Raw genomic sequence first — 23,420 nt, forward strand, 5'->3', positions numbered from 1 at the left:
GCTTGAACCTGGGAGGTGGAGGTTGCAGTGAGCCAAGATAATGCCACTGTACTCCAGCCTAGGCAAAAGAGCGATACTCCATCTCAAAAAAAGAAAAGAATTAGTTTGGAAATATCACTAAACAAGCAAAAGTAGCAGCAATACAACAAACCCTGGGAGGAATATTTGATTTCCTGAACTGCTACCTTATTTAAAATGTCCAGTTTTCAACAAAAAAATCATGAAACTGTCCTTGAGGAAGCCTAAACATTGTACTTACTAGATAAAGACTTTACATTCACAACTTTGAATACATTCAAAGACTTAAAAGACATCATGTCTAAAGAACTAAAGGAAAGTATGAGAATAATGTCCCACCAAATTGAGACTACCAACAAAGAAATTAAATGGAAATTCTGGGGATGAAAGTACTGCAAACCAAAAATAAAATTCTAAGGTCTCCCAACCACCTGAATGGACTTCCTCCTTGGCCAGGGCACTCTAACATTTAACCTGAAAAGGCTGGTTTAGGTTATGATGGCATGGGGGGTCGGACATGCCTCACTATACTCCTCCAGCATTAACATCAACACAGACCTTAAGCCTGATAAGAAACATTTACAATCTATTCTCTCTGAAGCCTGCTATCTGGAGGCTTTCATCTGCATGAAGAAACTCTGGTCTCCAAAACCTCCTATCATAATCCAGACATTTATTTCTATCGATAGTAACTCAACCAACTGCCAATAAGAAAAAATTTAAATCTGCCTATAACCTAGAAGCCCCCACTTTGAGTTGTCCCACCTTTCTGGACTGAACCAGTGTTTACCTTAAATGTATTTGATGTCTCATGTCTCCCTAAAATGTACAAAACCAAGCTGTGCCCCCACAACCTGGGGTACATATTTTCAGGATCTCCTGGGGCTGTGTCACAGGCCATGGTCACTCATATTTGGCTCAGAATAAATCTCTTCAAATATTTTACAGAGTTTTAATATTTTCATCAACAGTACAATAAATGAAAATAAAAAATTTACCAGAGGGGTTCAACAGTAGATTTGAGCAAGTGGGAAAGAATCAGCAAACTTAAAAATAGGTTGCCCAAGATTATCCAGTCTAAGATAGAAAGAAAAAAGAATAAAGAAATATGAACTGCCAGGTGCGGTGGCTCACGCCTCTAATACCAGCACTTTGGGAGGCTTAGGTGGGTGGTTCATGAGGTCAAAAGATCAAGACCATCCTGGCCAACATGGTAAAACCCCATCTCTACTAAAAATACAAAAATTAGCTGAGTGTGGTGGCATGTGCCTGTAGTCCCAGCTACTCGAGAGGCTGAGGCAGGAGAATTGCTTGAACCCAGGAGGGGGAGGTTGCAGTGAGCCAAGATCGTGCCACTGCACTCCAGCCTGGTGACAGAGGGAGACTCCGTCTCACAAAAAGAAATATGAACAGAATATCAGAGACCTGTAAGACACCATTGAGTACGCCAACATATGCATAATGAAGTTTGAGAGGAGAGAAAGAAGCAGAATATTTCAAGAGATAATGCCCCAAAACTTCCCAAATATGAGAAACATTAATCCACACATCCAGTAAGCTCAACAACTCCAAGTATGATAAACTCAAAAGAGATCTACACCTAGACAAAGAGAAAAACAAGTCAGCAGATGGAGCATAGTCTAAATGCATTACCATACTTCTCTAAAGAAATAATGTCGGCCAGGTGCAGTGGCTCATGCCTGTAATCCCAGCACTTTGGGAGGCTGAGGCAGGCAGATCACCTGAGGTCAGGAGTTTGAGACCAGTCTGACCAACATGGAGAAACTTTGTCTCTACTAAAAATACAAAATTAGGCCCGGCGTGGTGGCTCACACCTGTAATCCCAACATTGTGGGAGGCCGAGGCAGGTGGATCACAAGGTCAGGAGTTCTGAGACCAGCCTGGCCAATATGGTGAAACCCCATCTCTACTAAAAATACAAAAAAAATAAGCCAGGCGTGGTGGCGGGTGCCTGTAGTCCCAGCTACTCAGGAAGCTGAGGCAGGAGAATAGCTTCAACCCAGGAGGTGGAGGTTGCAGTGAGCCGAGATTGCACCAATGCACTCCAGCCTGGCTGACAGAGCGAGACTCTGTCTCAGAAAAAAAAAAAACAAAAACAGAAGAAGCAAAACATAATCCAATTATATGCTGTCTGCAAGGGACACAAATAAGTGGAAAGTAAAAGGATGGAAAAAGATATACCACACAAATTGTAACCAAAAGAGAGCCAGAGTGGCTATACTAACAATAGACAAAACAGACTTTAAAATGAATGCTGCTACTACAGAGGACATTTTACAATGATGAAAGGATGATTCTATTATGAAGATATAACTATTATAAATATAGACATACCTAACAACAGAGGTCCAGAATACATGAAGCAGAGCTAACAGAATTGAAGAAGGAAAGACAATTCAACAAGTTGGAGACTTTAATACCCACTTTCAATAATGGAGGAGACACTAGACAATAATAAACATGTGTCTCATGTTTCTCCTTGTATGATTTTATTGAAGGCTGGGAAATACAAAGAAGGTAAAACCAAAACTGTCACTCTTGCGTCTTTTTTTCCAACTCTAGCAAAAGGCTAAAGGAAAAGGCTAAAACGTATGTTTAAATGAACTATGCAGTTCATTTAGAAGTGCTTTGGGCCAGGCACAGTGGCTCATGCCTGTAATCCAAGCATTTTGGGAGGCCAGCGCAGATGGATTGCTTGAGCCCAGGAGTTCGAGACCAGCTAGGGCAGCATGGTGAAACCTCGTCTCTACAAAAATACAAAAATTAGCCAGGTGTGGTGGCACATGCCTGTAGTACCAGGTACTCAGAGGCTGAGGTGGGAGGATCTCCTAAGCCTGGAAGGTCGAGGCTGCAGGGAGCCATGACTGTACCACTACACTTCTGCCTGGGTGACAAAGTGAGATCCTGTCTCAAAAAAAAAAAGTACGCTTTGCCTATCCTTATTGCCAAAGATAAATGGAGTTGACTATACAAGGTTGTACTGCCTACTTCCTATCTAGATTTAAGGGACACTCAAAAGTGATTTATTTATAATGCAGAGTAAAAAATAAAACGATTAAATAATTTTATGTATAGATATTTATGTTAACAGTTGATTAAGTTCTTAAATTTGCTAGGCTGGTGTTAATAAGTGAAGCAAGCCTGTGATGACGACATTAGTTTAAAATGAATGGCTTGATTAGTTTAGTATTAAGCAGAAATGATCATCTTCTCATCTATTCTTCTACTTTCTCCATCTCCCTTTGCCACTTCTCCCAAGTCTCCCTTTTTCTCATCTATGCAACAGCAATTCCCTCCCTCCCAATTTACATAGCAGAGGTGTACTTCCTCCAGCTGACCCTGAAAGATCCTGAACTATTTTACTTTAGGCACATGCAGCTTCTCCACATGAGTCAATATTGACACAAATCTCTTAAACAGACACTTGAACATTCAGGTAAACATGCTAGGGGGCCAGTAAAGGTGCAAAGCTGGGAGTCTCATCAGCCACTGGAATTCCAAATCCAATGGCTACTACACTATTATGCACCCATATATTTATTATACGGCTTATCAAACATTTTAGAGATATATTTATAGTATACTTTTCCCAGTGGTAAAATTGCATATAAAAGTATATGCTATAATCTTAAAAGTAAGTATATTTTTAAGAGAATCATGGCCAAATAAAAATAGATGATAGAGGCCAGGCACAGTGGCTCACGCCTGTAATCCCAGCACTTTGGGAGGCTGAGGCAGGTGGATCACCTGAGGTCAGGAGTTCGAGATCAGCCTGGGCAACATGCTGAAACCCTGTCTCTACTAAAAATACAAAATTAGCCAGGCGTGGTGGCACATGCCTGTAATCCCAGCTACTTGGGAGGCTGAGGCAGGAGAATCGCTTGAGCCTGGGAGCAGAGGATGTGGTGAGCCAAAATCGCACCACTGCACTACAGCCTGGGCAACAAGAGTAAATCTCCATCTCACCAAAAAAAAAAAAAAAAAAGAAAAAAAGATGATAGAATAATAGGAATGTGATTTTTTAAATCTTTTATTAGTCATATTATTTGTGTAAATAAGAACCAGAAGAAAATTCTAAATTTATTAAAGAACTAGCCAGGAGAAGTTAAAATATAAACAAATAAATTAACAAAACCCTCAGAGAACTAATAACCAGAAAACCAGAGTTCCAGATACAAAGCTTGAGCATGTCCTTAAATCTTAGGGCTGGAATCTACAAGATAAAGGAGTTATTATTATTATTATTATTATTTTTGAGACGGAGTCTCGCTCTGTCGCCCAGGCTGGAGTGCAGTGGCGCAATCTCGGCTCACTGCAAGCTCCACCTCCCGGGTTCACGCCATTCTCCTGCCTCAGCCTCTCCGAGTAGCTGGGACTACAGGCGCCCGCCACCACGCCTGGCTAATTTTTTTGTATTTTTAGTAGAGACGGGGTTTCACCGTGGTCACGGGGTTTCACCGTGGTCTCGGGGTTTCACCATGGTCTCGATCTCCTGACCTCGTGATCCGCCCGCCTCGGCCTCCCAAAGTGCTGGGATTACAAGAGTGAGCCACCGCGCCCGGCATGATAAAGGAGTTATTGATTCTCTTCTTTAACACTCCTTCTCGAATTAAGTTAATGGTTTGCATAGGTATTTACTATGTACTTAGCTCTGTTAGTTTTGGCAATCTATGGTTCATTATTCTAAATAGAGTCCATTAGGATATTTGAATTTGGCTGAAATAAATTAAGAATCTGTAGTAAAATCTCTTCACAATCTTACATCTTGAAAAGAATACTTGGTTTAAAAGAGATGCTTAGTATTACAGGAGGAACTAGAAAAAGAAAAAAACGTAGATAGCAAGAGTTATTTGAGAATTACTAGCTTATATCAATAGTGTTCAGGTGTTTTTTTAAAAAAATTTCAGAAGGACTCCTATACCTTTGGCCCACTGGGTCATCAATAAAAATGTTGGCATCTCTCTTGCTAAGGCAGCCAACACAGAGGCAGGAAGAACAAAAGTGAAAAAAAAAAATTGAGGGTAGGAGGCTATGTACATAGTTTAGAGTTGGCTTATCTTGTAATCAAACAATTGTACACTTTTACTGTTGTAATCATAATAAACCTCAGCCTGAATCCTTCCCAAATTTCTTGTTTGAGCACTCTACCCTATGGAAGCATTACTAAAGTGTAAAAGAAAGTATCACTTATAGCTACCTCTAAAAGCTTTAAATCCACACTAAAAATGAATAGCCAATTCATTTATTATATATTTTCTCATCTCTCTGATTCAACCTAATATTTATTTTCTGGTACTCATTTCATACTTTAAAGCACGTTTTACCTGTATCTTTAAGCCTTGTACAATCTAATATAAGACATATCCTGAGAGTAACAGAAATAATCTAAGACTAAAACAACTCTTTAATACAAATCAGACTCTTTAATACTGATTTAGGTTTGTAATGAGAAATGTAAGACAGAAGGCAAATGGTTCAGGAGATAGAATCCATTTATATACATTTATATGCAGGAGATAAAATGCATTCCCTTAACCTCAATACAGCTAGGCACTATGTAGCCAGTGCCTCACTAGCATTCAAATCCTTGTTTAGACTTCTGAAAATGTGTTAATTGAGATGAACTTGCACTAAAAAGGGCAAATTATAACTAAGTGGCAAGCTCTGTTCATCACAAATCCACAATTATTCACATCACATGTTCTATGGCTTATGTCGTTTTGGTATAGGAATTAGGTGTTAATACATAAATTTGAAATAAAATATACTCATTGTATTAGCCCATTCTCATGCTGCCATGACAAAATACCGAGACTGAGTAATTTATAAGAAAAGAGGTTTAACTGTCTCACAGTTCCACATGGCTGGGGAGACCTCAGGAAACTTACAATTATGGTGGAAGGCCCCTCTTCCCAGGGTGGAAGGAGAGAGAATGAGTGCTGAGCGAAGGGGGAGGTCCCTTATAAAACCATCAGATCTTGTGAGAACTCACTCACTATCATAAGAACAGCATGAGGGAACCACCCCCATGATTCAATTACCTCCACCTGGTCCTACCTTTGACACGTGGTAATTATTAAAATTCAAGATGAGATTTGGGTGGTGATGCAGAGCCAAATCATATCACTCAACTGAAAACTTTTTAATGTAATTTAAAATTGTTCTTGGCCGGGCGCAGTGGCTCACGCCTGTAATCCCAGCACTTTGGGAGGCTGAGGTGGGCGGATCACGAGGTCAGGAGATCGAGACCATGGTGAAACACCGTCTCTACTAAAAATACAAAAAATTAGCTGGGCATGGTGGCAGGCGCCTGTAGTCCCAGCTACTAGGGAGGCTGAGGCAGGAGAATGGCGTGAACCCGGAAGGCAGAGCTTGCAGTGAGCAGAGATCATGCCACTGCACTCCAGCCTGGGCAACAGAGCAAGACTCCATCTCAAAAAATAAATAAATAAATAAATAAATAAATAAATAAATAAATAAATAAATAAATAAAATTATTCTTACTTTTTTCCTTCTTCTTCCTCCTATTCTTATTTTAAAAAAAACTGCATCACTCAACTTTTAAGACTTTGTAAGATGAAATGGGCTTTGTAATGCAAGCCATGAGGAGTGGTTGTAAATACAGATGAAGCTTCACTTGCTCAAAAAATGATAAGAAAACACATAAATCAGCACATTGGGAAAAGAGGTGTGAATAGGGGTATTTCCTAACTTGTTTTACAAGAGTAGGTAACAAAACTCCTATCTAATCCAAACTTATTTTCTAGAAACAAAACCTATGTTTAATTATCTGTGAAACTCTGAGCACCAATCATGTCAGATTTTGTTTTCCTATGTGCTCACTTGTTTATGCATTCATCCATCTATCCACCATGTACTGAGGCTCTGTGTGTGCTAAGTACTCTGGGGTAAGATAATCAGGATACAGACTAAGATATGGTCATTGTCCTCAAGGGAGGAATGAGATAATTCCAACTGAGTATGATACATGGTATTGACAGAAGTGAGCACAAGAATGCTCAAAGGACAGGGGAGTAACTCACCCAGTGTGGTGAGGAAGTAGGAAAAAGGGTCAGTGAAAACTTCCTAGAGCAGTGGTCCCCATCCTCTTTGGCAGCAGTGACCAGTTTCATGGAAGACAATTTTTTTTTGAGACAGGGGCTCACTCTGTCACCCAAGCTGCAGTGCAGTGGCATGATCTCACTGCAACCTCCACCTCCTGGGTTCAAGTGATCCTCCCACCTCAGCCTCCTAAGTAGCTGAAACTATTGGCATGCACCACAGTGCTTGGCTATTTTTTTTATATTTTTGGTAGAGACGAGGTCAGGCTGGTAGAGACCAGGCCAGGCTGGTCTCAAACTCCTGAGCCCAAGCAATCCATCTCAGCCTCCCAAAGTGCTGGGCCTACAGGTGTGAGCCACCACAGCCAGCTGAAGACAATTTTTCTTTTTCATGTCTTAGTTGTTATTGAAGTCATTGATGATAGTTACATTTTCATGAGTTTTTATCTTGTTGACTATATTTCAGGGGGTGGGGAATGGTTTCAGGATGAAACCATGCCGCCTCAGATCATAAGGCATTAGATTCTCATAATTAGTGTGCAACCTAGATCCCTTGCATGCGCAGTTCACAATAGGGTTTGCACTCCTCTGACAGGAGGCAGAGCGCAGGTGGGAATGCAAGCCATGAGGAGTGGCTGTAAATACAGATGAAGCTTCACTTGCTCAACCACTGCTCACCTTCTGCTGTGTGGGAAAGGATGCAGAGCTGAATTTCAGAAAATTATGAGAAAAGATAGCCAAATGAGCATGGGGAGAAAAGAAGAAATCCAATTTTGTACTTGTATAGCCCTTTAAATGTTTCCAAATGCTATTACCTATATTATTTACATGAAAAAACTAAGGCCTAGAGAAGTTGAAGGGTTTGCCAAAGTTTCATGGCTAGTAAATGGTAAAGCTCAAATTAGCACCTCAACTCCTGCTTATAACCTAGCATAATGGTGTCCCACCTTTTAAAGTGTAAGAAATTTTGGCCAGGTGTGGTGGCTCATGCCTGTAATCCCAACAGTTTAGGAGGCCAAGGCAGGCGGATCACTTGAGCCCAGGAGTTCAAAACCAGCATAGGCGACATGGCAAGCCCTCGTCTCTACAAAAAAATACAAAAAGTAGCCGGGCGTGGTGGCACGTGCCTGTAGTCTCAGCTACTCGGGAAGCTGAGATGGGAAAATCACCTGAGCCCAGGGAGGTCAAGGCTGCAGTAAGCTGTGATAGTGTCATTGCACTCCAGCCTGGGCAACAGAGTGAGAACCTGTCTCAAAAAAAATAAAATAAAATGAAATAATACTAGGTTTCTACTTGGGATAATAAAAAAGTTCTAGAACTAGATAGTGGTGATGGTTGCACACTAAATGAATTTAATGTCACTGAATTGTATACTTTTAAATAGTTAAAATTGTCAATTTTATATTATGCTTCCTTTACCACAATAAAAAAGTTTTATAAACAAAGAGCAGCTATATCTTGAGTATACAGTGATTATAGACATACATTTCAAAAGATTAAGAATTCAATACTGCCTTTAATTACTTTTATTAATTACAGCAGCAACATATCCTTAAAAATAATATTTACAAAAATGTGAAAAGTTATTAAGTCTACAATGTTTGAAGCACAAACTAGATTTCTTTACATGGTAAGTTCCTGAGGAGTCTATAACCCATGAATTGGGAATCACTGGTCTATGTTCTTTAAACAAAAATAAACTCTTCCTGATGTTTAAGGGGTTTCCAGAAGTGGTCCTTCAATGATGTGACCATACAGATGCTATTCAATCTTAGGGATTTCAGAAGGCCAGAATGTTAGACATTCTTTTTTTTTTCTTTTTTTTTTGAGATGGAGTTTCACTCTTCTTGCCCAGGCTGGCATGCAATGGCACGATCTCAGCTCACCGCACTCTCCACTTCCGGGTTCAAACGATTCTCCTGCCTCAGCCTCCCAAGTAGCTGGGTTTATAGGCATGCTCCACCATGCCCAGCTAATTATGTATTTTTAGTAGAGATGGGGTTTCTCCGTGTTGGTCAGGCTGGTCTCGAACTCCCAACCTCAGGTGATCCGCCCGCCTCAGCCTCCCAAAGTGCTGGGATTACAGGCATAAACCACCATGCCTGGCCTAATTTTGTATTTTTAGTAGAGACGAAGTTTCTTCATATTGGTCAGGCTAGTCTCGAACTCCTGACCTCAGGTGATCCACCTGCCTCAGCCTCCCAAGGTGCTGAGATTACAAGAGTGAGCCACTGTGCCTGGCCAACATTATTTTCTTTAGGGAAGTATGGTAATGCACTTAGACTATGCTCCATCTGCAAACTTGTTTGCCACTCAACGTACTTTATAAATTTCTTATAATCTTTAAGTCCCCAGAGTAGGTAAATAAATTATTTCCATAAAGATAAAATGTAAAATAAAACCAATATATTTATCAAATGCACTCATAGCACTGTCAAAGATACACAGAAGTATTCGAATGGTCCCTGCCCAAAAGGAACCTGAAATATAGTCAAGAAGATATAAACTCATGAAAATGTAACTACCATCAATGACTTCAATAACAGCTTAAACCATGAAAAGAAGCACAAAGCAACACATATTGATTACTTGCCACAGGAACAGGAAGAAACTGCTATGGAGTTTCAGAGAAGGGAGTAATTACTCCAGTCCATGGTAGTGTAAAAAGGTTCTACAGGAGAAGTGGATTTGTAATGAGGTGCGTCTTAAACAGCAAATGAGATTTGGAGAGGTCAGGCACAAACAAGAGAGGATCAGAATATCCTTCATTAAGCTTCATTTAATGTACTAACTGCTTGTTGAACTCATTCTGTGTCACGTACCAAGAATACAAAGGTGAGGTGCTCTGTGTGACCCATGGTCAAATTCCCCTTTGTAGGCCTGAAACCCCTCAAAACTCATCATACGATAACAATTAACAATTAACTATTTTCCCTGATAGTGGGAAACAAATGGGACTGGCAAGTTTTTTTATGACTGTTCTTTTAAAATAAGTCACACCTTTCATTTGAATTTACCTTTCCCCAAAAGGTAAATTTCATATATTGCAATAAACTCAATGTATCCTCTTGCAAGCTTCTTGTAAAAAAAATCTCTTCCCAGAACTTTTACTTACTATTTAATATTGCCACTAAAAAACAGACAGGCACTTGTCCACTGAACCAAACATAGATGAAGGATGAAGTCATGACTGGATCTCAATATTGCACGTCACTTTTGTCACAAGAGTATAATAAAGAGCCAGGAGTCTATTTTGAAGCAGTCATCTAATCATTCTAATTAATGGGCAAAATTTTTTGTGTGCGATGGTTTGTGTCCAAAAAGATAGGTGGAGGTGGGGTGATGTGGACTTTACATAAAGGTTCATTTCACAATTTTGACCCTACTTTCCAAGGGCCTAACTGATTAGCTCAGGGTGAGTACCTGATTTGAGCTGGGGAAATGTAACTATCTCACACGTGGCCCAAAGTCCTGGCCAAAGCACTATTCCGGGATTTTTTATTTTTTATTTTTTAAAGCTAGAACTAGGAATCAAAGTCAATCCTTTTCTGGTGGTAAAAGTCATGAGGATGAAATTGAGGAGGTATAAAGCAACCACGATTTTGCCATGTGGAGAAGCGTGAAAATTTCATGTGAACAACTATCTCTGAACAACCTTAGCATAAAGCTACAAAAATATGTCACAGCTTATCAATCTTAAATATATCAAACTTTAACAGGAAGAGAGAAAATGCTCATTGATATTAATGTTACTAACCTTGTTTGTTCTTGGGTTCAGCATAAGTGGCTTGCCTTTTTCTTTTATGTGCAAATGTCGACATGCCAAAGTACAAGTGGTGGAAACTACTCTTAACCGGGACAACATCTTTTCTTTCACCTGAAAAAAACAAAGCAAATAAACCACTGAAGAGAATCATATTATAGGCCTGCATGTCCATCAGGTATCAGTTTTCAAAACACATTTATGTTTCCACAGGCTGCAACAGTTTTAAAAAGGTAACAAGAGGCGAAGGTGAAAACTTACTTTCTCTGATAACACTCTCATGTTCTTGGGAAATAATCACTGCTACTCTTTAAGTACCACCTACTAAGTATCAGACACTGCAAAAAACATTTAACCTCTTTCTAGCCACACAAGTGTGGCAAGGTATGCATCTCCCACTTGTAACAGAAACACATTAAGAGGTTAAGAAACCAGGTAACATAGTAAATAGCAAAGTGAGTTCCATTTTAATGAGTGAGAGTTTAGCTTGAAGGTGGAAAAGTAAATAATAAGAAAGTAGAGACACAGTCAGAGGAAGAAAAACTATCCTGATTCTTAATCTAGACCTAGAATTTTAATGGACTATGTTCAATGTTTAAATTTAATGTACTAGAATTTTTTGTCTTAGAAAACCTGTTATTTAATATAAACAAATCATGTAAGTTGGCTAGAAAACATATAAAGTAATTGTATGTAATTACTTTATATAAAATAATGTATAAAATAATTGCATCCATCATAAACATGGATATTTTTAAAGAGAAAACTATATATTAAATGTAAAATATTTAGTGATAATAGTCTTCTACTTACCAATTATCTCACCAAAAATCAGAATTTGAAATGCCTATTTATTTCTTTAAACATTACAAATCATTGCAATGATTATGCTGTTAAGTTTTTTAAAATGGATTTCCATTTGTGGAGAAATCCATGATATGTGTGAGGGGGGGCAGCAAAACCATTTACATAAGGATTTTTTTTTTTTTGAAGCTCATATACCATAAAAGTAACCATTTTAAACTGAACAATTAAGAGGCAATTCAAAAATTCTTTTTTTTTTTTTTTTTTTTTTGAGATGGAGTCTCGCTCTGTCGCCCAGGCTGGAGTGCAGTGGCACGATCTCTGCTCACTGCAAGCTCCACCTCCCGGGTTCACACCATTCTCCTGCCTCAGCCTCCCGAGTAGCTGGGACAACAGGCACCCGCCACCACGCCCGGCTAATTTTTTTGTATTTTTATTTTTAGTATATAAGGGGTTTCACTGTGTTGTCCAGGATGGTCTCGATCTCCTGACCTCGTGATCTGCCCACCTTGGCCTCCCAAAGTGCTGGGATTACAGGCATGAGCCACCTGTAATCAGGTGTGAGCCACCATTCCCGGCCAAAAAAGGGATTTTTTTTTTTTTTTTTTTTTTTGAGATGGAGTCTCTTTCTGTCACCCAGGCTGGAGTGCAACGGCGTGATCACAGCTCACTGCAACCTCTGCCTCCCAGATTCAAGCTATTCTCCTGCCTTAGCCTTGTGAGTAGCTGGGATTACAGGAACCCGCCATCATGCCCGGCTAATTTTTTTCCTGTATTTTTGTATTTTGTAGAGACAGGGTTTCACCATGTTGGCCAGGCTGGTCTTGAACTCCTGACCTCAGGTGATCCACCTGCCTTGGCCTCCCAAAGTACTGGGATTACAGGCGTGAGCCACCACGCCCAGCCAAAAAGGGATGTTTTAAATGTGTTGCTTGATCACTTATTCCTGAACACTGAAACACTCCAGTTTGCAAGTAACTTTGCTGAAGTTGTTTTCTGCCTCCCATACCACTTCCATCCACCAACCTTTGAAATCAAGTGTGATTTGATGTTTCAAGACCACTTGCATGAGGCTTAGAGTTTCATCAACACATCCATGTATGGATGGTAAGCCTGATATTAAATATGACGCAGTCAGGGGTAGAAGTCCTTCAACATTGCCAAGAATGTTTCACTCATATTAAATAGTCATGGATGTAATTTAACTGTAAATAATCAAAGCATGAAGGACATAAATGAAAAGAATGTGTGAATGATTTAAAAGGTTTCCTGTTTTTTTGTCAAAAAAGTGGAACACACTGTACAGGTAGCCAGGCCAAGATAGTAGGAATGGTTTTGTTCACAGCTTCAAAGAAGAAATTTAAGAATTAATTGTGGGACTTAAGAAAACACTGACAAAGAATGTAGAAAATGGGAAGAGCAGAAAGAGTAAGAGGAAGAGGCAGCAGTAGAAAATCTTCAATGTATTGTTAAAAAAATGATTTAATTTCTGAATATATTCTGTCAGTAGAACAAAACTACAAAATCACACGTAGGAGATTTGAGACCCTTTTAAGAAATATTTGAGCTGTACAAAAGACAGTAAGACAGAAAAATAACCAGTAGCTGAGCCTACACAAAACTTTTGAGTCAAACACAAGCCAATTACTTCCTCAGTTACCAAGGCTGACTACTGGGGAGGCATCAAACTCTAACAACTTCCTGATGGCCTTTTCAGGGGAAAGGTAACACAAATTATTGAAATTATGTATTTTGCTCATCTGAATGGTCTTATTCATTAAGCAGGTGCTACATCATTATCCTCAACCTTTTTCATTGCTGGATTTTTATCATAGTCATAATAGTGTAGTAAAAATAACCATGATGAAAAATGAGTGTTCAGGTTTCTTTTTAGAAATTAATTTATGCTACCATCTTAATGCTTTAAGTTCAAAATACCATAAAATTACAATTTTGCATATACACTCTTTATTACTATTATTCTGTATATTTATGCTTATTTTATAATAAGTATTGAAGCAAATTTAAAGGGTTTTTTTTTTTTTTTGAGATGGAGTCTCACCTAGTCGCCCAGGCTGGAGTGCAATGGCACGATCTCAGCTTGCTGCAACCTCCGCCTCCCAGGTTCAAGTGATTCTCCTGCCCCAGCCTCCTGGGTAGCTGGGATTACAGGGGTGCATCACCATGCCCAGCTGATTTTTTGTATCTTTAGTAGAGACGGGGTTTCACCATGTTGGCCAGGCTGGTCTCGAACTCCTGACCTTGTGATCTGCCCACCTCGGCCTCCCAAAGTGTTGGGATTACAGGCGTGAGCCACTGCACCTGGCCTTAAAGAGTAATTTTTTACTATACTTTTCACTTCATGACTCCACTGAATTGTTTGTCTTAGAATAAAAAAGCAGCATTATTTTGGGCCCATTTACAACAAAGGTCTAAAGCTGCAGATGATGTAACTGCCATCTAGAAAATCTGAGAAAATCAACTGAAAAAAATACTAGAACTAATAAGACTTCAGCAAAGTGGCTGATTATATCAGCAATAATAAATTAAGATATGTAATAGGATAAAAGATTCTATTTACAATACTAACACAAATTATAAAATACCTAGGAATACACCAACACAGAAACTAATAGACATAAAGAAGTCCTAAATATATGGATAGAAATACCCATTTCTGAATGGGAATAGTCAACAGTAAAAATATCAGTTTCCCCTCAAACAATCCACAGTTCTAAGGCAATTCCAACAAAAATTCCAGAATATTTACAGAGTTTTATTTTTTATTTTTTTAGAGACAAGGTCTCATTCTGAGCTCAGGCTGGAGTGCAGTGGCACAATCATAGCTCACTGCAGCCTTGAACTTTATGGAGCTTTAGACTCAGCTTAAATATATATTTGAAAGAATAAATGTGAGAAAATCCAAGAAATGTTGAAAAAGAATAGGTAGAAGGATTTGCCATTACAGTTAGCAAAACCTTTCAAACAGATTAAAGATATTAACATTTTTTCAAAAAGTAAAGAAACTATAAAGAATTACGAGCCCAGGCCGGGTGCACTGGCTCACCCCTGTAATCCCAGCACTTTGGGGGGCCGAGGCAGGCAGATTGTTTGAGTTCAGCAGTTCAAGACCAGCATGGTCAATATGGTGAAACCCCATCTCTACCAAAAAAAAAAACCAAAAAACCCACACACACAAAAATAAAATTAGCTGGGTGTGGTGGTGTACACCTGTGATACTAGCTAAGGTGGAAAGACTGGATGAGTCTGGGAGGCAGAGGCTGCAGTAAGCCGAGATTGTGCCATTGCACTCCAGCCTGGATGACACAGTGAGACCCCATCTCAAAAAAAAAAAAAGAAGAATTATAAGTCCAATTCCAGGTGGGCCTCCTGGTGTCATGGAGTAATGGGTCTGTGACTAGTGCCCCCCACAAATTTGTGTGATACTAGAGATACCATACACAAACACCATCCTTCACTGTCTATGGCAACAAGAGTCTTCTGCTATCTCAGCCTCTTTGTGGGAGTGAATTTTTTTGGGGATCACGCGGAACCACAACTGTGCCATTTAAAAAATACCACTCATGTCTATGGTATTCTAAACCTGCAAAGTTACCTCTGGGACTTTCCATGAAAAAGGCTTATTGGCTTAGGTGCTTATGGAATAAATTAATTGGCTGTATTTATGAGAAAATTTTGCAGAGACCTCTCATCTTTTCAGAGACCTATGAAAAGACACAAAAGGAATATAGCAAGCAGAATTCAGATTTAAAACAAAGTAAAACTCCTTTGTATGCTCAAACTGCCTGCTTTGGATCCCCTGTGGGATTTATAAAGAAGGCCACTCCACCTTGTAGTCTGGTAGTTCAGATTAATCTTCCTTGGTGTCTCCTCTGACACATCCAAACTCCTTCTTGGAAAAGCTTAAATTCTCTCTATTTGAAATAAGCTACTTTAAAAATTGTTGGTAAAATAGGAATGTCTCAAAATTGTCAGTATTAAATATAATTCAGACATTTTTGCCTTGGGTCTACTGGTCAGATTTACACAGTTTCTTCTACCTATTTTAAGGTCATCAAACTACTGCTCCTGAGATATTTTAAATATTTGTTTGATTTGCCTGAGCTTATGCTTTTGGTTTTGAGCCTTTAAATTCTGCAGTCTACACAGGTGACCATGGTGAGGCCCAGGTACATACGTTTATCTTCAGTACCTGGGCCACCAGCTGCAGGGCAGAGCCAGGCTCAATATGGCCCTGCCCTCCTGGTCCAGCAGTGCCTCCTGGCCATGCTAGAAGGGTTGGGTCCTCCAGACGTAGTCTTAATAGCTCTGTCCAGAACTCTGTACCCGGTACATAGCAATTAAAATTGCTTCCTACTAGGTTTTATACTGGAAGTTAGTAAGAGTCAAAATTGTAATATATGTAATTAAAACAACTAGATATAAAGAAAAACAATTCTTTTACAAGAAAGGCAGGATGCTTTTTGGTGAGGAAGGTTATAAGAAAGACAAAAGATGTGTTTTTTTGTTGAAAAAAGGAACTCTGTCTAGTTTAGAGGTTATTTAAAGGTTTCATAATGAAGGAAAAATGATATAGATAAAACTAAATGGATAAAACAAGTTGGGGAAGAAAAAAACCTGAAATAATTTTGTAAGTAGTTGTAAAAAATTTACAGAAATCTTACGTTGTGTGGTCAAAGCTGACTGAGATTGAATTTGTTTGTAAGATTTTATTAAAATTCACTTTAATAATAATACATTGAGGCCCTGCATAGTGGTGCATGCCTGAAATCCCAGCACTTTGGGAGGCTGAGATGGGTGGATCACTTTAGCTCAGGAGTTCAAGACTAGCCTGGGCAACATAGTAAGACCTTGTCTCTACAAAAAGTATAAAAAAAGAAAAAAATAATAATATATTGAATTTGGTTTTCTCTTCTGAACAAGATTTTTGTGTAGTATTAATAAAAAATAACAAAAGATTGTAGTTTGCCTTTTGAGTAAGCTGCAAAACAGAAGAAACATTCTATTTGCATCATGCTGTCTTTATTAGGCCTTTTGTTTTTTTTTTTTTTTTTTTTGGACAATGGGGTTGCTTTTCTATCAAAGAGTGAGGATTCTTGATTTTTGAAATCTCTTGATTTTTGAAATCACTTCAGCTGAATGAATATTATTTTATTTCATCACAGTGACCTTGGATACTATTTTTGATCAAGTGTTTTAAACCTTTGACATAATTAACAGGCTTCCCCAAATCAAATTTCAAATCCTAAATTATGTCTTTTTGACCTTAAACTAACTATTAGACATTCCAAAAGGGCCCGTGGAAGTCCAAGGGAAACATATTAGGCTTATTGGGCATGTTAAATTATATGGGAAGCATTGCCAAATAAGAATAATGTTTAACCATTTCCTAGAGTCCCATTAACATGAACAGGTTAATATGTGTTCCAAAACTGCATGAGATTCCTAGAAATCTGATATGTCTTAGGAAATGTCAGTCATAATTCTAATGCTAAATTGTTGTGTCACAAAAATAACTAAATTTCCTTGTCAAATGTATCATTATTATTATGAACTCTTACCAAGTCTTTAACTATGGCCCATTTTTAAGTCTTCTTATCCACGGTAAATTGCTTTATTCTAATACGTCTTCAAAAAGATCCCCCTTTATTATAAAGGATACAGATGAAGAGCCAGATAAAGAGATGTAGAGGGCAAGGTATTGGGGGCAAGGGGATGCAGAGTTTCCATGCCTTCCCTGGACAGGCCACTCTCCCAGCACCATGTGTTCAGCAACCCTGAAGCTCAGCAAATCTTGTCGTTCAAAAGTTTTATAGAGCTTAATGTCCAGAACCCCCTTCCCCAAAGCTCATGGATAGGGCTGAAAGTTCTAACCCTCTAATCGCTTGGTCTTTCTAGTGATCAGCCATACCCTGAGGGTGCCTAGGGGCTCTACCCTAAGTCACCTTAGGTGACTAGCACACACTCAGGTGTGATCAAAAGGGGATCATTATGAGAAAAAACACTCCTATCATGGGGGGAGGGGATTAATGGATAAAAATATACAGCTTGACAGAAGGAATAAGACGTAGTGTTAGACAGATCAGTAAAGTGACTATAGTTTATAATAATCGTCTATACATTTAAAAATAGCTAAAAGAGAAGAACTGGACTGTTTCTAGCATAAATACAAATATTGAAAGTGATGGATATCCAGAATACACTGACTTGATCTTTACAAATTATATGAATATATTAAATCATCACATGTACCCTGAAGCTATGTACATCTATTATGCATCAGTTTAAAAAAAAATTTTTTTTAAAGACACTCCTATCATTCAGGAAATCCACGGGTTTGAGGAACTCTGTGACAGAATCAGGAAGATCAATATATTTAGTATAACACCACACTATTTAATACATTGTTATGACCCTGATACCCTTTATAGAGCTTCCTTCCTAAAGCATTAGAGTATATATCATGTTACCAAGCACATAAACCTTAAACTAAATAGTGCTTTATTCTGATTAGATTTACACACTTAGATTTTCCTTGAATCACAATTATAGTCATCACGAGTCTTAGACATCACCTAGTTTAAATATCTTAATTTAAATGAAAAAAAAATAAAGCCCAGAGATAGAAATGGACATGTCCAATATCACTCAGCTTACTAGTGGTAGTCCAGGGTTTTTATTGTTTTCCCTTCCTGTTCCAAATTTTTCAGCCTCTGAGCCTTTGATTCTGTTGTTTTTGTTTCATAAATATATTCCCTCCCATTCCTTTCTAAATCCCATTTTTCAAGACAAAATTTCATTTCATATATTTTCTTTTCTTTTTTTTGAGACAGGGTCTTGCTCTGTTGCCTAGGCTAGAGTGCAGTGGCACGATCACAGCTCACTGCAGCCTCAACCTCGGGGGCTCAAGCGATCCTCCCACCTCAACCTCTCAAGTAGCTGGGAGGACAGGCATGTGCCACCATGCCCCTAATTTTTGTGGTTTTTTTTTTTTTTTTTTGTAGAGAAAGAGTTTCACCATTTTGCCCAGGCTGGTCTCCAACTCCTGGGCTCAAGTGATCTGCCAGCCTCAACCTCCCAAAGTGTTATGATTACAGGTGTGAGCCACTGAGCCTGGCCTCATTTCTTAATTAAGCAATTTTTTTTTTCTTTTTTTTTTTTGAGACGGAGTCTCGCTCTGTCGCCCAGGCTGGAGTGTAGTGGCGCAATCTCGGCTCACTGCAAGCTCCGCCTCCCAGGTTCACGCCATTCTCCTGCCTCAGCCTCCGAGTAGTAATTAAGCAATTTATCCACAACCTAACTTCTTATATAGCTCTTTAGTTATCTATTTCTGAATTCCATTTTTTCACTTCAATTATTTTATGTCTATATTTCTATTTGGTTCTGTTTTATGGTCACCAGTTCATGCTTCATAACTTTAAATTCTGGCTTCATTAAATATTTATTTTAAAGACCTTTTCTAATGTCTTTAGTGCCTGGATATAAATTTCCAGTCTCTTTCATGGCATAATTTTTGTCTATAAGCTCACTTTGCAATCTTTGATGGTGGTCCCATACACGTTGTGTGTTGTGGAAACCAACCCTTGGAAGTAGTTTTAAGTTTGCCTCTATATGAGATCCTGAGGGTTTACAGGCTAAAACTAGTTTCTACATTAGTTTCTGTGTTAGATGGTTACATACCTCGGGTAGAATTCCAAAGCCAAATTCAAACAAGTTAAGGCTTAGGATTCTACTTAGGGTGTGAGATGGATGATTTAACTCTTGTCTCAACCTCAGTGAGGATAGTCTTCATTTATGGAGAGAAAAGTGTTTCCCCATTCTCAGCTTCCCAAAATATACCTAATTTTGATTCTGAAGATTGAACACGCCTTGGGAACTCAGTTTCCATCTCCTGGCAAGCAATAAACACTTCAGATCCTAAGTAGTATTTATGTACTGTATTTGTTCCCTGTCTACCCATGGAACATTTGTCTTCAGTCAAGCTCACTGCTATAGGTTCTTTCTTCATTCCTGCATGTGGAGATTTCTCTCTTGCTTTCAAACTTGGCTCTGTGTTGTTTCAATTTTACTTACCATCTCTGTGTTTTTAGAGCAAGAAAGGGAGATTTCAACATGTGACTAATCAATCACTTTAAACTGGAAGTTGATTCAGTTTAAACCTATATTATACTTATTTACTCATCTATTGAGCACCTACCACACGTCAGGGCTGGAATGAGGCCTAGGGTTAGTATTGCTCTCATATTCTTACTTAACACTATAGGAATCCATGTCTTTTTAGCCGCTATGAAACTTACACCATCAGATTTGGTTTTCTTTTTTCTTTTTGAGACAGAATCTTGCTGTCACACAGGCTGGAGTGCAGTGGCACGATCTCGGCTCACTGCAGCCTCCGTCTCCTGGATTCAAGTGATGCTCCTGCCTCAGCCTCCTGAGTAGCTGGGACTATAGGCATGCACCACCATGCCCGGCTAATTTTTTGTATTTTTGGTAGAGACAGAGTCTCTCTATGTTGCCCAGGCTGGTCTCAAACTCCTGGCCTCAATTGATCTGCCAGTATTGGCCTCCCAAAGTGCTGAGATTACAGGTGTGAGCCACTGCATCCAGCCAGATTTGGTTTTCTCTAGGTAAACATCAGAAGCATTAAACAGAATCTATTAAATCACCACCATGCAATATTCTCTTAATGTTCTACTACCAGCAAGTTATAAAGTCCTAAATAAAGCTCTCCTTCGTGCTTTTTAAAAAGAACTATAAACATGAACAAAACCAAGAAAAAGAACTTGGCCAGGTGCAGTGGTTCACACCTGTAATCCCAACACTTTGGGAGGCTGAGGCGAGTGGATCACTTGAGGTCAGGAGTTCAAGACCAGCCTAGCCAACATGGTGAAACCCCATCTCTATTAAAAATACAAAAATTAGCTGGGCAGGGTGGTGCGTGCTTGTAATCCCAGCTACTCAGGAGGCTGAGACATGAGAATCTCTTGAACCTGGGAGGTGAAGGTGTGCTGAGATCATGCCACCTTCCAGCCTGGGCAACGGAGTGAGATTCCATCTCAAAAAAAAAAAAATATCTAACTTACTCTTTCTCAATTTTAAATTAAAAAATAGACACATACCTGTATAGGCTTCCCAAGTTTTCCTTTTTTTTTTTAAATTTTAAATTTGTGTGGGTATATAGTATAAATATATACACACCTACACATATATAGAACCAGCATTGTGTACTTATGAATTGTCTTCACTATCTGAATCTAATAATGGATATCTATTAAATGTGTACAATCTAGAAGAAGAAACAGTGGTAGAGCCTGCTTTGAGCAAACTCCATTGATTTTATTTTTAAGAGAGAGAATTTGCTATATAAGAGAATTCTTAGGCCGGGCGCGGTGGCTCACGCTTGTAATCCCAGCACTTTGCGAGCCGAGGCGGGCGGATCACGAGGTCAGGAGATCGAGACCACGGTGAAACCCCGTCTCTACTAAAAATACAAAAAAATTAGCCGGGCGTGGTGGCGGGCGCCTGTAGTCTCAGCTACTCGGAGAGGCTGAGGCAGGAGAATGGCGTGAACCCGCGAGGCGGAGCTTGCAGTGAGCTGAGATTGCGCCACTGCACTCCGGCCTGGGCGACAGAGCGAGACTCTGTCTCAAAAAAAAAAAAAGAGAATTCTTCACTGGATTTCTTTAAATAGCAAGATTTTTCAGGCTATTTTTAAATTTTAAGTTACTCAAATTTGACTTTTATACATCTTTTCAGGATTATCTTACATAAAAGGTCTATGTCACTTTATTTCCATTTATTAGTGTACTGAAGAAAGTATCAGCAGTTGGCTCTAAAAGTACAAATTATATATACGTTTCTACACTTTTAAAAATTATTAATCAATATCATATGACTAATAATGTTAATTATAGCAGCACAGTGTTAAATATATATATATGCCAAGTAGCTTTCTCCCCAGAATCCCCAATATGGTGACAAAAGTATTATTAACAAAATTGGGATGGTTGATACTCTGCTAAGTGGCAAAAAAAACTATTTAAATTTTATAAATTGTCATTTAAAAAAAGTTTTATTATTATTATTTTTTTAGAGACAGTATCTCACTCTGTCACTCAGGCTGGAATACAGTTGTATAATCACAGCTCACTGCAGTCTTGAACTCCTGGGCTCAAGTGATTCACCTGCTTTAGCCTCCCAAGTAGTTGAGACTACAGGTACAAGCCATTGTGCATGGCTAATTTTAATATTTTGTAGAGCTGGTGTTTGCTATGTTGCCCAGGCTGGTCTTGAACTCTTGGCCTCAAGCAATCGTCCGATCTCAGCCTGTGAGTTGCTGGGATTAGAGGCATGAGCCATCACACCCAGCTAAAAAGAAGTTCTAAAAGAATTCGTCATATGTTTGTGTGGCTCTTCCAGGAGAGAGAGCATTATTTACTATAGTTAAAACTTTGGGCCTGGCGTGGTGGCTCACGCCTGAAATCCCAGCACTTTGGGAGGCTGAGGCAGGCAGATCACCTGAGACCAGGAGTTCGGGATCAGACTGGCCAACATGGCAAAACCCTGTCTCTACTAAAAATACAAAAAATTAGCTGGGTGTGGTGACCGGCGCCTACAATCCCAGCTACTCAGGAGGCTGAGGTGGGAGAATCGCTTGAACCCGAGAGGCAGTGGCTGCAGTGAGCCAAGATTGCACCACTGCACTCCAGCCTGGGCAACAAGAGCGAAACTCCGTTTCAGACACACACACACACACACACACACACACACACAAACTTTGGTGATTAGTACTGCAAGGTAGGCAAATCTAAAATGGTATGGAATACATTTTATTTTGAATCAAAGGCAATCCCCAAAAAATACATTTTGGAATCAGCAGTTAAGATCAGGTTTCTGATATATGAAATCTTCTATTTTCAACTCCTAGTTAAAATCTTGCTCCTATCAAATAATGAATTTGGGCCTGGTGCAGTGGCTCATGCCTGTAATCCCAGCACTTTGGGAGGCCGAGGCGGGTGGATCATGACATCAAGAGATCGAGGCCATCCTGATCAACATGGTGAAACCCAGTCTCTACTAAAAATACAAAAATTAGCCGGGCGTGGTGGTGCGTGCCTGTAGTTCCAGCTACTCAGGAGGCTGAGGCAGGAGAATTGCTTGAACTCAGGAGGCAGAGGTTGCAGTGAGCTGAGATCACGCCACTGTACTCCAGCCTGGTGACAGAATGAGACTCTGTCTCAAAACAAATAAATTTAAAAAATAATGAATTTGGCTTGTATATAAAGATAACACCACCTCTCAAATCTACCTCATAGAAAACTGTGATGATCAAATGAGAGAATATATGCAAAAGAGTATTATAATTAAAGATAAAACATATATTATTCAAATTAATAGAGAACTTAATTTTATTAGCAAGTGATAGAGTAAAATAAAATATAAAAGTAATTTTAATAGTGTCTTTAGTAGGCATAATTAAAAAAAAAAAAACCTAAGGAATAAAACAATCTTTGCCGAAATCGGAACTTAGTACACTTACAGACAGAAACAGACAGGTGGGCTTAATATCTGCTGGAGACAAGACAGAATGGGGAAAACACACACCTAACTCCTTATGTTACACAAAGATGACAGAAGGAGAACTGTAGGAGCGAGTGAAGTAACAACAGGAAATAAAAGAAGGTGGGGATTCTAATTTTGAATAACTAAGTAAAATCAAGCTATTTACTGGA

The 23,420-nt window shown here is 39.1% G+C and overlaps 1 protein-coding gene across 4 annotated transcripts in view; it reads right to left on the reverse strand.

Annotated features, from left to right (window-relative positions):
- Positions 1-23,420, reverse strand: part of ME2 (malic enzyme 2) — a 71,261-nt gene that overhangs the window by 42,884 nt on the left and 4,957 nt on the right. For all 4 annotated transcript variants that reach the window (XR_004248079.2, XM_058438334.1, XM_032152270.2 and 1 more), the window contains one exon: positions 10,858-10,977. Coding sequence is in view for 3 of the 4 variants with exons in the window: in XM_058438334.1 (XP_058294317.1) it covers positions 10,858-10,965 (108 nt within the window). In the remaining variant the exon portion in view is untranslated. The remainder of the gene's footprint in view (positions 1-10,857; positions 10,978-23,420) is intronic.

This window comes from Hylobates moloch, unplaced genomic scaffold, assembly GCF_009828535.3.
Source record: "Hylobates moloch isolate HMO894 unplaced genomic scaffold, HMol_V3 SCAFFOLD_5, whole genome shotgun sequence".
In the NCBI taxonomy this organism is placed as follows: domain Eukaryota; kingdom Metazoa; phylum Chordata; class Mammalia; order Primates; family Hylobatidae; genus Hylobates; species Hylobates moloch.